Source organism: Bacillus rossius, chromosome 13 (assembly GCF_032445375.1).
Source record: "Bacillus rossius redtenbacheri isolate Brsri chromosome 13, Brsri_v3, whole genome shotgun sequence".
In the NCBI taxonomy this organism is placed as follows: Eukaryota; Metazoa; Arthropoda; class Insecta; order Phasmatodea; family Bacillidae; genus Bacillus; species Bacillus rossius.
Window position 1 is genome coordinate 47,734,208 of NC_086340.1, and position 14,908 is coordinate 47,749,115.

Genomic DNA, 14,908 nt, shown 5'->3' on the forward strand with positions numbered 1-14,908 from the left:
AGAAGAATAATCAGCCTGGTAAATTTAGGTTCATAGTTTACTACACGAAGGTCGGAATTTTTTTTTTTAGTAAATCAGTTCCCAGTCACTCAAGCTGAGGTTGTATTTCAACATCTTTATCAGAGCAAATTCTTTACTGTACTAGATTTAAATCATGTGTATCATCAGTTTCTGCTTGAAGAAAGGACAAAACACGTTTTAGCTTTCGTAACCCCTTGGGGGTTATTCGAATGGAACAGAGTTCCTTTTGGAGCCCAAGCACTGTGTCGTACATTGACCACGATCTTGGAACCCTTTACGGGAAAGTATGTTGTTAATTACATGAACAATGTTATTATTTATAGTCAAATGATAGAAGAACATATAGAGCACGATAGAAGAACATAAAGACCATGTCAGAAATGTGTTGGAAGCTTTTCGTAAGGCCGGGTTGGAATTTTTAGTAGAAGAAGGGGAAATGGTTGTGGATGTATAGGATCCCAACCCCTATCCATTTGGATGCTTTTATGAACCCTACTCACATCTCTGGGTTCCAACAATATCAACCTCCTGCAGTGCGAGTAATAATGTCTGTGTTAGGGAGTGGGGCAGCAGGCCTGGTCTGGGCACAGCAGGGGAAGGGGTTGAGGGCATGTATCGCTCTTGCACTCATAGTGAGCTAGGAGCTACATGTTCCCACTACTTGAATTCAGAAATGTTCAATCTGTATGAAGTAGGAAAGAATTACTGAGCTCACCAAAGCTCCTCGTTTGCATCGGCAGAAGGGCTGTACTTTGTTGTCCTCGTCCGCCACGAACGAGTCGAGGATGCTGTTGGTGAAGTCTCCAGAAGCTGTGGTCTCCGAGGGTGTTCCCTCGGGACCTGAGCCCACACCAGCGACCTCAGGCTCGGAACATGCGTACAAATGACAACAGTAGAATACATTTCCTACGTATTCTGATTGAATTAGACCCATTGTACCTTTTTTTTTTTTTTTTTTTGGAAATTTTCACATCATTTGATTTTGAATAGCTGCATTTTAAATTATGATGCTAAGTTTGCTTTCTTGCAATCAAATATATTAATAATTTGGTCTCTAAAATTGTGTGAAAACAATATTAACTCACCACTACATCAACATACGGTAAGAAAAGTTTTATTAAAATGTTTGCCTTTACAAAAATAGTGAATGTTTTTAATAAATAGTTTTCTGATTGGTAAAATTTCCCTTAGCAACTATCGTGCAAAAAGAGAATTTGTTTATCTACAAGCTAATAAGTACAAACTTCTTGTTCTGATTGAATGTTTGTGTTATATATATTAAAATAATTAATTTATGCATACATTTTGTTTTTAAAAGACATGCTTTTATTAAAAATCATAAATTACTACGGTGTTAAAATTTTATTAACGTGTTTCCTGAACTACAAAAAAAAAAATTATATACCATAAATATTTTTTCAGATTGTCTGCATTTATTTATTTAATATTTTTGAGATCAATTAAATTTATTGCTGGAAGAAGCACACACAGTACTGAGGGAGTTGAAGTAGAAGCGTCCGCCCTCTCTTACCCTCTCCCCCTTCACCCAGGGTATGTGTTTCCTCCCCTCTTGTAAGCTGCGAAGGCGCGATGGCGCCTCTGTAGGACATTTAAGCAACTGCTAGCACAATTTCAGCATCTGTAATTGCTTTCACATGACCGAGGTCACTTCGCTAGGCTTGTTTGATATTCGCATGTAGTCCTTTGCAAATCGTCAGTTAGGTTTAGTGCAGTGCACGTGTTCGATATGCAGGCGTGACATAACATAAGTACGGTAAATGCTTTTTTGCTGTTGCGTGAGGCCATACCTTTAGCTTCTAGCCTTGAAGTTCATAGTTGAGATGCTGTTGAAAGTAGGTAACTGATATTATGCCGATTAGAAATGTAATTTTTTTTTTGCTCCCACCATAATGAGACAGTCGTAACACCAAGGCATCATATTTGGTGATGCCATAATCTAAAAGATCTGTAGCTGACTTGCAGAAAAAAAGGTCTTACGTTAAATCAACGATATACATTGCCACAACTCAACAGCCGGCAGGCTTCCTCGACAAGGCTGACTTCAGGTCTGTACCATCAGCGGCAGCAACCCAGTTACCTCCAGGAATCGTTTGTAAACCATTGGCAAACAGACCAGAGCACACCTGCGGTATGATTGCTCGATGTCTAAATGATTCTTTGCCACAGTGGCCCAATGAATCCTTCGTGCGAGACCTGCCACTCCCTTGTAACATGCAGGTTACTAGAATGTCCCTTCATTACCATTTATCACTTATTTAAATGGCACAATCCTTGCGAGTGTCGCTAATTCGACGCACCACCCACCGCTGTGTATTTAGTCGATATTTTGCTCTAGCTTCGCGTAAATGGTGAACTAAGGCAGAGTTCAACTACAGGATACTACCAGACTGACTGTCTCCCTTTAATCGGCTGGGTTATACAAGAGGGTTGAACCTTGTACCTTCCCAGTAAGTGGTCGATTACCTGGCAAATAAACATCCCATAACACACTTACACCATGGCTACACAAAATATTAGGCTAATGAGGGAATTAAAAAATAATGCACTAGTAGACAATAAAAAAATGTTTTACATTTACTCTTGAACTTTGGTGTCATAAAAAATTATTATCTTACCAGATGAATGTGGCACTGACAATAGTGCATAGAGGTTTTCGATATTCCAACATTTTACACTAACATGCCTAACACCAGGTAGCACTGGTATCCTCATGCATTCCGGGCCACCTCAGGATCCTTCTGCTGTCAAGCAAGATACATTGGAGTGCTACACCTCATAGTATTACAGAGAGAAGAGACATCTGTCTGTCCACACACAGCAGATAAATGTCGTGCAGGGAAGCCACTGGGAATGATCAACTAGTCACTCTTATGTGTACCCTATTCGCCTCTGGTAAACCTGATGCAAACTGACACTTGCCCTTCTTATGATGTCAGCCAAAAGCTAATACAGATATTCATTTAACCATCTTTAATACCATACACCATTGATGCACCTGCATAGTTTAAAACGAAGTTAAATAGCTCAGATTAAACAATACCACTTTGTCATTGGGATCGCTAGCTAACTATACAGCTCGTTAGGTAAATGTTTTTGTATTGTGCATTTAGCCACAATCACACCAAGTACTCTACGGCCCATGAGAATAGACATCTCACCCAAGGTTTGTTGTGGTTAAGTCACAATCGCTAGCAACTACGAGGCTGGGAATCCCAAGGATAAGGTGGTTAAGTACTCTTCACCGCCAACACGACCACCAATTGGAGACCACAAAACTCAACACGATACGAGGTGTCTCTCTGTCCTCACTATCATGCCCAACGACCATGCATCTCGCCTCATCGAGCCGGCAGAACGATCCTCTCGACGATGTACTCTGCACCTGTGCCTCCTCCAGGCGACCACACCTGAGGGGACGAGATTCGCGCCAGTGTAACGTCCCAGCACGTGACCACACATGAACTATAGCACTGCCAAACTGTTCCCTGAATGAACTGCCTCCAACTGGACTGGAGTAAGAAAGGGGTGGCTCAAGGGGTATGGTTTGCTCCGTACGTCAGGTCAGTATTACCATTACTAAGCTCCTCAAGACACTGCTTTAAAATGATGTTCTCTAAATAGTGACTTAAATATTAGTATAATTATTTATTATTAAGTTTGATTTGTATGTGCTCCTTCTACAACTGGCATTTTTATTCGTCAAATAACACTTTAATGGTATTGGCAAGTTTTTTGGTTCAATAATTTTCTTTGGCCATGACATGCACACAGTGGCGTAGCTAAGGTGAATGGCACCCCTGGCCAGACTTTAATATGGCGCCCCCTCTTGGATTAAAACAGAGGGGGGGCGGGGGGAGCATTCAGTAACCGCGAAACCGTCACGGCAGCGGCCCCCCCCCCCTGCTCCGGCGCCCCTGGCGGGGGCCATCCCTGCCACCCGCCTGCTACGCCACTGCATGCACAACTTCAAGTAAGTAGTCAGGCCAAGAAATGAAGTTAGAGGGACTGACCTGGGAATCCTCGTGGACCCACAGGCCCGGGAGGCCCAGGTCTTCCTGGTGGCCCAGGCGGGCCGGAAGCGAAGCTCGACAGCCGGACCGCTGTACTTAGCGCCAGCACCTGTCATACATCACATACATTCATTGCATCTGGTAAGGTTTAGTTGGCGTTGCAGTTTAATGAGTGACGAAACTACATAACTTTGGCATTTATGGTACCTACACAAAATAATTATTTCAGTTTATTTTAGAAGGTATTGTATAATCTCTTGTAGATGTATTTAATAAGTATGGAGGCACTAAGATTCGAGCCAGGATTCAGAGATTCGCAGCTGCCATCTTGGGTTATGTAATTTCTGGGAGCCATCTTGAATTAAGTACGTAATTTATAGCTGCCATTTGGAATACCTTATTCCTGGCAGTACTCTTGAATTCCTCTATTTTGTTTTCTAAAACATTTTGCCATTTTGAATTAGATTTCACATCCACCATTTTGGATTACATCAATTCCTGGAGAGCGTCTTGGAATCCAGCACCCCTACTCTTGTGCATTGTACCTTTCATTACAGTGAGAGCATCACTGTGCATTCCACTCCTGTGTGTTGTACCTTTCATTATAGTGGCATCTCCATATTAATATTGTTTACTGGAGGCAGCCATCTCGTTTTTGTCGGGTGGAGACAGCCATATTGTTTTCATCTGATGGATGTCGCCATCTTTATTTCTGGTGTTGGTTCCTAAGGTATGTAAGTGCCACTTTTCCTCATGCATGTAAGGTTGATTATATATTTCCTACCAGTGTTATGAACTTTATAGGCCACAAACCTCTATAAATTAAAAATATCCTCAAAGCACCCAATATTCTCCGCCATTTGGTAGGTACATATAGACTATTCTTACCACCTTCTTTTTTAAAGATATATGTATATAAAATTTGTATGCATAGTCTCAGATATATGTCATATCAAATTATGTCTCATTGTTGCGGATGTGTTGAGTACATTTATTTTAAAGTTATAAATACTTTTAAATTGAAAAATACTTAACAAATTAATATATTTTCTGCCATTAAGTAATATTAATTATTTATTTAATTATTCACACCATTATAGCCTTTTACCAGCTTATAAAGAGAGATCAGAAATTCTTCAGAGTCCGCACCAACAAGTAATATTTTATTTATTTGTCATCTAAGTAGAAGTAGGAGCATGTTTGCATATGTTTGTTTAAAAGCTGCATGGAAGTAGATATTCAAGTGTTTGCATATATTTACATTTCTCTCTTCTCCAAGACTAATTTAAGTAGTTGACTTTGAAGAATGACTTTCAAGAAAAATAAGTACCTATTCAGCTAAAATTGTTTCAGTAATAGCAATTATATATATATATATAAACACACAACATAACCTCAAATGTTAACCTGCATCAATGAAGAGCCAGTTCCTGGTGGTGAGGACTAGTCCCACCCACACTGTGGTAGTGTGGCAGGCGACCATGCCCCTCCACAGCACATTCCCTGGGAAACAACCCAACTCTGGGTAGGTGCCGGCGATGATAGTGAAAACCTCCCCGGCATTGACGATGGTTATGGTGAGTCCCACCCTCAACAGGATAGTGTGGAGGAGACTATACAACACGGAGTAGGTGGGGGTGATGGTGGTAAGCTCTACATCATTGGTGATGGAGGCAGTTGATGTCTTGCAAGATTCATCAGTAGCATCCTCGGTCTCATCTAGAGGGACTAAAGAGAGCGGTGATAATACCTGCGTTACTGCCGATGATAGCTGTTGTCTAGCAGTGGCATTGGTAATGGAGGGTGATGGTGATACAATGTTCACCACGATTCGACAGGGGCTGATGTCAAGCAGCACCAATGGCGTTAAGGGTGGTGATGCCCTGCATGCTCCTCCACAATTCACCAGGGGCAGCTGTCTAGAAGTGGCAATGGCGATAAGGATGATGATGATGATGACCCGCTGATAATGTGGGTCGGCCATAATGAAACTGATAATGTGGGCCGGCCATAAAGAGACTGCTAATGTGGGCCGGCCAGAGGGAACTTGCTTATGAGAGCCTGTGTGACAATTAGTTTGGGGTGCCACATGTCACTTAATGTTCTAATGATGCTGTAGTTGGCTCACCTTCTCGTGCAGGTCGTTGACCTTGCCATGCAGGCGGCTGACGGTGTCGCACCTGGCGTAACAGCGACTCTTGGAGGCGGCCTGTGCCTGAGGATCCTCGGTCTGCGTGTCTGATGGCTCGCAGGTCTTGTTGTCTGCGCGCAGCTCGAAGCCGTCGCCACAGACGCACTGGAAGCCGCCAGCAGTGTTCACGCACTGCTGCTCACAGTCGTTGTTATCGCTGTCGGCGCACTCGTCCACATCTGCCACAGCCACAACGCTGCTCTGTGGATGTGCAGTAGTCAGCTGGCGCGGTATGCAGGGCGCCTGGGCTGACTTCTGCTCCGGACATGGTTACGTTCCACTGTGATCTACAGGTAACACTCAGCAGAGTGAGGGCTATGGCAGGTAAATTATCTTAAACCAGTAGCAGGGAGGAACTCGCTCGCATACCTTCCTGGGTCAAGCCTTCTATAGAGTTTCCTTTTTTTTATAGTAAGAAACTTTAGACATTCTCTCCTACCTTTTGTATAAAAAGAGTATTCTATAAAAAAAAATAGTATTTATAGTTTATAGCTCTGTATGCTGCGATAAGTTTTGCGAGCAAATCCAGTCAAGGACACGTAAATTCGCTGATAAATAATCTGCCTTAGGAGCAACACATTCCAGGCTGCAGATTCTGTGATCCAGGAACGAAACTAGCCAAAGACTAGCTCGAGACGACGGAGGGATTAATTTTTTTGATAATAAGTACAAACAGCTTGATATTGCCTATTCCCTCAGCGAGGACCTGGGATCTAGGATCAAGGCTGACGAGATACTGGCACAGGAAGCCGAAGCTATGAGTTAAATCATCGAACGCAAGACTAGGAGGAAACAATCGCGATGTGGGTCGTATCCAAATCATGAAGGCCAAGACTAAATTAGGAATAGGCACACGTCGAGCCAGGCCCCGCAAGGCTAGAGCACGTGTGCAAGAAGTCAAGAACAAGTGCTGCTTCTTGCCTTAGAGATGCTGGGAGGCATAGTGGCCAGGGCCGTCAACTCCAGCAGAAGAACCAGCAGGAGCAATTAAAGGAAGCACAATGACACAATGTTAGTAAGGAAGCCAATGCCATGGGTAAGGAAAACAGGCGCATGACTTTAACTTCATCCCCACAAAGAAGGTTGAGGCATAAGAAAGAAACGAGCCAAAAAATCCTTATTTCTCTGCCGAAACTCCCGCTCACAAATATAGACTTAATTAGTATGCACGCAAACTGAAAATAACAAATTTCAAAGCAGTGTTAATGCGAGATAATTTACCTTGAAAACCAGAGACTCGTGAGTGTGCCATTATTAATTTAGCTGCGTCGACAGGTATGGCACACACTGGGTAGCGTACATAAAGTCCGATAAAAGGGCCGAGTACTTCAACAGTTTCGAAGATCTGAGACTTCCGCCATAACTTAGACAGGACCTGCACGAGACTATGAAACCGAACATTCGCCTAACCAATCAAACTACATTCACTTTTTCCTATGCTTTTTAATAAAACTTATTAGTTTATAAAAGAGCTGTAGTCATGATGCTGTCAAGCATCTTGTCGGGTCGTAGTTCGCAACAGTCTGAGCCTGATTGAGGTACAAACATTCAAACATACTTTCAAATTTCGCATTAGGACTAGGATTATAAAAAAGTATCCTAAGTCCTATTCCATGACGTAATTAACTTCTATACCGAATTTCATTAGAATAACTGCAACTGTTTGAGCGTGATTGAGGGACGAACATTCAAACAAACATACTTTCACATTAAAAATATTATTAGTATTATGATAGTGCATATTTCTTAATAACGAAAATACGAACAAACAAGAAAGTGTTGCGAACTCTGATACAATGTATAGATTGGCTTAAATGCATCATAAAATTGTAAATATGTAATTAACAATATCAACACTAAAAAGAATAGTGTTTTATTTGACTCCTCATAATCTAACAGAGTATAACTCGAATTTTTTTAAAAGCAAATTACTATCATTATAAATAATAATTATAGGATTATTACTGCAAATTCACTTTTCTTTAATGAATACCACTGAATCATAATAATTATCTCTCTTCTCTCTCTATCTCTCTCTCTATAAATAGATTGTAGTCCGTACCTTCACATAATGGCGTGACGCCGTTCTTCTGGTTCTCCGGGTTGAACTGGTAGCCCGGGTAGCACGTGCAGATGACTCTCTGCAAGTACACGGTGCACCGCTGCTCGCACAGGTTCAAGGAGCAGGGGTCCACTCCTTTCGGAAGACACCTGCACAACGCATATTATATATCTTTCGTGCGCGGTATAAAGGGCTTAAGTCAAAAAAGTTGAATTTTTATATATTTATACTGTGATGCTCAGAAAAATCCAAGCTTTCCAATGGTATAAAGGGCATGAGTCTAAAATTAATAATAACGGCTTTTTTTAAGCGTTGGTTTAATCGACTTAAGTCAAAAATTCAAATGTGCGATCTGTATAAAGGTCTTATGTCAACATATGCCCTTTAGGTCATTATAAAATACTTTTGTTTCATGTGTTCTAAATGGCATGTCATGTTATGCCATTTTGAGTGCTTTTATCGATATGTACTAAGGACTTATGTCAACATGTGACCTTTAGACCATTATAAAATACTTTTGTGTGCGTGATCTAAATGGCATAAGTCATTTTATGCCATTTTGACTACCTTTTATCAATCTGTTCTAAGGGTTATGTCAACATGTGAAAAGAAAAGGTTATAAGATGTGCTCTAAAAAATAAATTACCAAGTACCAGTGGCATTACATCACTTTACCAACGCGGTAAGAAGCCAACAACGAATAAAAAACTGAAGAAGAGCTTGAAGAAGTAAGAGCGCACATAAAATCTTTCCCCGCTTATGAAAGTCACTACACAAGACGGAGAAATGACAAACAATATCTGCCTTCACATTTAAACCTTAAAATCATGTATGGTATGTACTGTTAGAAGGTTCAGAAGCCTGTTTCTAGAAAACTCTATGAGAATGAATTCCATAACATGAAGCTGTCATTTAAAAAGCCAAAAGTAGACACTTGTCACAAATGTGATAGCCTTCAAATGCAAATAAAAGTAGCCACGGACACTTCAAATGAAGCTGCCAAATCTGAGGCAAAGACGTGCAAAAAAAAAAAACCATCAAGAAGAAACAGATCTGGCATATGAGTCAAAAAGAGCAGACAAGGCCATCTCAAAAACAGATCCAACCAAAAAGTGTTTTACATTTGATCTGCAACAGTGTTTGCCTACGACATTTGTTTCGTCTTCTGTTGCATTTTACAAACGCTAGTTATAGACATATAATTTAACCGTGCATGATACGGCAACTGGCAAATCTACGAATTACATGTGACACGAAGCTATTGCAGGGAGAGGTGCTAATGTAATTGCATCGTGCTTGTATCACCATTTAAGTTGTTTGCCCAAAGACGTTAAGGAGGTGACTTTTTACTCCAACACATGTGGGGGTCAAAATAAGAACACACATGTGTCGGCAATGTTTTCAAAAGCCATGGTTGACTTCCCTCACATCTGTGCCCTCAATCATAAGTTTCTCATTCCAGGACACACTCACATGGAGTGCGATGTGGATCATGCTCTGATCGAAAAGAAGAAGAAAAATATTCCCTTTCCCATAAATCACCCTCATGATTGGTATCAACTTGTAAAATCTACAGGACAGAAGCAGAAACTTTCTGTCAAAGAAATGACGCAAGAAGAGTTCTTCGATTTTGCAGGTTTGTTAAAAGGGCCCTTAGTAGTCAGGAAAGTAAACAAGGAAGGCGAGCAATTCAAATGGCACAGTGTAAAGTGGTTTCGATATCTAAAAGACTATGAAGTGCTACATTTTAGAGATTCTCTTCAAGAAGGTACTTTCAAAGATTTAAGCTACCTTCGAAGGGGTAAGAATAATCTCCAAACCACACATCTTGTGAAGAGGTACACTGACGATGTTGCAATTTCTGTAGCAAAGAAAAAAATCTTGTTGGACCTGCTTCCACTTGTACCTTCTGTTTTCCACGACTATTACTTAAAATTAAAGACATCAGTTGATGCTTCTTGCATTGATCCTGATCTGATAGAAATTAATCCCGACGAACTATGATTTAGAGCAATTTTTGTTTCTATGGTTTATTGTCACCATGTCCTTTACTTTCCAATTTTTTTTTTGTCATTTTAGTATTCTGATAATTAAAATTTTTGTTGCAAATTTTGTGTTGGATTTCAACATTGAACAATTTGACTTACTGAAAGGGTAAAATTTGTTAATTAATTCTATATTTGTTGCATTTTTATTTTATTTTCAGTTTCATATATTAGATTTCTAAAATGTCATTTTTAAATTTACTATTTTATCTGCTTGTAATATGAGTTAGTAGTAGAGCTTAAATCATTTTTTGTGAAATAGTTTGTTTTACTTAAGTATTAATTTTGTATTGTATTTTGTGTTTTATAGATTGGATTTGTAAAATGTCTTATTAAAATGTATGCATGATTTCATAATATGATTTAAATAAAGTAGTATAACTTCAAAATTTTTACGACATAGATAAGTGTTGTTACTTGAGTTTACATTTACCTTGCAAGGGTTAAAAAGACTTATGTCACATCTTGTGAGATACAAAGGGCATAAGTCTGTCACAAAAAATTAAAATTTTCAAAAGAAGCACTAAATTTTTATAAATTACCGATATTTTCAGTCTAATTGATAACAGATATATAAAACAATATATCATTTTATAATGGCACACACAGACCAAATAAGCGATTTTGCATTATTTTCTAAACTTAGTTTTATCTCTCCCGAAAAGTTGTGTTTTTTGACTTAAGCCCTTTATACTGCGCACGAAAGATATGTCAACACGCAATGCTGTTTTGGATTGCTCATTTTAATGTTTTTTTTTATTATGAATCGTTTAAAATTTTCTACTATAGTTTCTGCAGTGTTTTGGTATCTATGGTATTAGACAATGCATAAATTATTTAAAAATGTATCAGCTTCTGTAAGAACTCGGAACTCTAGTGGGTTGGGGAGAAAACGGCATTAAAAGCTGGTGCCAAGTCAATATCTCTCAATCCAGATGCCAAGAAAAAGGCATAGAAGAACAAAAAGATACCTACTGGTCCATTGGTTGGTTTCAACGCCAGGACCACTTCTCCAATAGGTATATAATGTTAACAATAGTATTTTATAGCGATAATCTGTATTTCTTTGAAATATACACTTACAGTTTTCATTAATTAAATTTTATCTATTTAGAACATTGATTCACATTCATGTATAAATTATATATATATATATATAAATAGACACACACATACATACTGACGCACACAGTCCACACACAGTACCTGAGGCAATGCAAGTGTTACACCCCTCTTGCTCTAAATTAAATAAACACAATCAATAAAGAAGGTTTGAAGAATTGCTGGGGCAAGCAAAGCTTTCAAGTAAATTTTCCAGAGGTGAGCACAAAAGGCAAACAAGCAATTTAGTATATGCTCTAAAGCCAAGGGAACTCGGGGTGGATCGTTAAGTTATACTAAGTAACAACGCCAAGGTACGGGCCGCTGAAAAGGTATTTTAATACAAGCCAATTATCCTTTCATCATCACTTCGGCATCACAATCAGGATCTTTAGGAATTAGCCATATTAAGGGAATTAATGAGCTTTTAATAATTATCAAATAGCAGATTTACAGCTGGGAGGGGAGGTGTAAGGTCAAATTATTCATACACACACCTCCTTATGCCATGGTCTATTAACAGGTTTAGCCTTTTGTATATAATTTCTCGGTTAAACAAACATAGTTTCCTTTTTGGTAGTCCAATATAACAGTCCGGAGCAATTTACTTGGGTACATTTGTTCTTCACTTATCCGTCGTCTGCTGACAGTAAGGGAATGGTGAATGAGGTCATCCTCCGAAGTGAGGAAGGAGCCTTGAGAGAGCGGATCTTTCAGCAACAACAGGGACCGAAATTCAAAGATGATACATGGAGCTAAGTCCCGCCAGGTAAGACAGTGGTAATGCAACAAGAAACGTTTCAACAAAGGGGTACAGTCAGGAAAAGTAAATTAAATTTAGCCCCTGAAATCTCGGTAAGATTTACATCCCCATGTAAACCAATATGTCAAAAGTATGCAAAAGTGAATTCCTAATTTGTGGCACACAAGTTCTGGCAGCAATGCTGGCACATATTGTCCATTCACTCGCCCTGAAGGTAGACTATTACCTGCCTCCAATGTAAGTGTAGTTCTGGCAGCAATGCTGGCACACACAGTCCACTCACTCGCCCTGAAGGTAGACTATTACCTGCCTCCAATGTAAGTGTAGTTCTGGCAGCAATGCTGGCGCACACAGTCCTCCCACTCACCCTGAAGGTAGACTATTACCTGCCTCAAATGTAAGTGTAGTTCTGGCAGCAATGCTGGCGCACACAGTCCTCCCACTCACCCTGAAGGTAGACTATTACCTGCCTCCAATGTAAGTGTAGTTCTGGCAGCAATGCTGGCCCACACAGTCCACTCACTCGCCCTGAAGGTAGACTATTACCTGCCTACAATGTAAGTGTAGTTCTGGCAGCAATGCTGGCGCACACAGTCCTCCCACTCACCCTGAAGGTAGACTATTACCTGCCTCCAATGTAAGTGTAGTTCTGGCAGCAATGCTGGCACACACAGTCCACTCACTCGCCCTGAAGGTAGACTATTACCTACCTCCAATGTAAGTGTAGTCCTGGCAGCAATGCTGGCACACACAGTCCACTCACTCGCCCTGAAGGTAGACTATTACCTGCCTCAAATGTAAGTGTAGTTCTGGCAGCAATGCTGGCGCACACAGTCCTCCCACTCACCCTGAAGGTAGACTATTACCTGCCTCCAATGTAAGTGTAGTTCTGGCAGCAATGCTGGCACACACAGTCCACTCACTCGCCCTGAAGGTAGACTATTACCTGCCTCCAATGTAAGTGTAGTTCTGGCAGCAATGCTGGCGCACACAGTCCTCCCACTCACCCTGAAGGTAGACTATTACCTGCCTCCAATGTAAGTGTAGTTCTGGCAGCAATGCTGGCCCACACAGTCCACTCACTCGCCCTGAAGGTAGACTATTACCTGCCTCCAATGTAAGTGTAGTTCTGGCAGCAATGCTGGCGCACACAGTCCTCCCACTCACCCTGAAGGTAGACTATTACCTGCCTCCAATGTAAGTGTAGTTCTGGCAGCAATGCTGGCACACACAGTCCACTCACTCGCCCTGAAGGTAGACTATTACCTGCCTCCAATGTAATTGTAGTTCTGGCAGCAATGCTGGCGCACACAGTCCTCCCACTCACCCTGAAGGTAGACTATTACCTACCTCCAATGTAAGTGTAGTTCTGGCAGCAATGCTGGCACACACAGTCCACTCACTCGCCCTGAAGGTAGACTATTACCTGCCTCCAATGTAAGTGTAGTTCTGGCAGCAATGCTGGCGCACACAGTCCTCCCACTCACCCTGAAGGTAGACTATTACCTGCCTCCAATGTAAGTGTAGTTCTGGCAGCAATGCTGGCACACACAGTCCACTCACTCGCCCTGAAGGTAGACTATTACCTGCCTCCAATGTAAGTGTAGTTCTGGCAGCAATACTGGCGCACACAGTCCTCCCACTCACCCTGAAGGTAGACTATTACCTGCCTCCAATGTAAGTGTAGTTCTGGCAGCAATGCTGGCACACACAGTCCACTCACTCGCCCTGAAGGTAGACTATTACCTACCTCCAATGTAAGTGTAGTTCTGGCAGCAATGCTGGCGCACACAGTCCTCCCACTCACCCTGAAGGTAGACTATTACCTGCCTCCAATGTAAGTGTAGTTCTGGCAGCAATGCTGGCCCACACAGTCCACTCACTCGCCCTGAAGGTAGACTATTACCTGCCTCCAATGTAAGTGTAGTTCTGGCAGCAATGCTGGCACACACAGTCCACTCACTCGCCCTGAAGGTAGACTATTACCTACCTCCAATGTAAGTGTAGTTCTGGCAGCAATACTGGCACACACAGTCCACTCACTCGCCCTGAAGGTAGACTATTACCTACCTCCAATGTAAGTGTAGTTCTGGCAGCAATACTGGCGCACACAGTCCTCCCACTCACCCTGAAGGTAGACTATTACCTGCCTCCAATGTAAGTGTAGTTCTGGCAGCAATGCTGGCACACACAGTCCACTCACTCGCCCTGAAGGTAGACTATTACCTACCTCCAATGTAAGTGTAGTTCTGGCAGCAATGCTGGCGCACACAGTCCTCCCACTCACCCTGGAGGTAGACTATTACCTGCCTCCAATGTAAGTGTAGTTCTGGCAGCAGTGCTGGCGCACACAATCCACCCACTCGCCTTGCACCTGGCACTTGTAGCGGGTCTTGATCACGTTGTTGGAAGGACACTGCAGCAGCTCTGGCCTTCACACACGTGGACACATGTTGATCACTTACTGCCAAATATACTTTATTCTTTTATACCACTTAATGCAATAGGTATTTCAGAATTAAAGTTACAATTATTTTACTAATTTTTTATTATGTTTACATATACATACTTACCCAGCAATGTTTAAAATCAATTCTATTATATAAATCTTAAATAATAACAGATACTTGTGGTTCACGATATTAATAGATCATCTATCATCCAAGTGGGTGCGTTAATGTGCTTTTTAAAGCA

At 41.2% G+C, this 14,908-nt stretch overlaps 1 protein-coding gene across 4 annotated transcripts in view; it reads right to left on the bottom strand.

Moving 5' to 3' along the window:
• LOC134538541 (collagen and calcium-binding EGF domain-containing protein 1-like) overlaps positions 1–14,908 on the bottom strand; it is a 43,494-nt gene that overhangs the window by 5,265 nt on the left and 23,321 nt on the right. For all 4 annotated transcript variants that reach the window (XM_063379955.1, XM_063379957.1, XM_063379956.1 and 1 more), the window contains 5 exons: positions 14,521–14,646; positions 8,306–8,454; positions 6,181–6,422; positions 4,053–4,161; positions 737–861 (listed from right to left, as the gene is read on the bottom strand). In XM_063379955.1, coding sequence (XP_063236025.1) covers positions 737–861; positions 4,053–4,161; positions 6,181–6,422; positions 8,306–8,454; positions 14,521–14,646 — 751 coding nt within the window. The remainder of the gene's footprint in view (positions 1–736; positions 862–4,052; positions 4,162–6,180; positions 6,423–8,305; positions 8,455–14,520; positions 14,647–14,908) is intronic.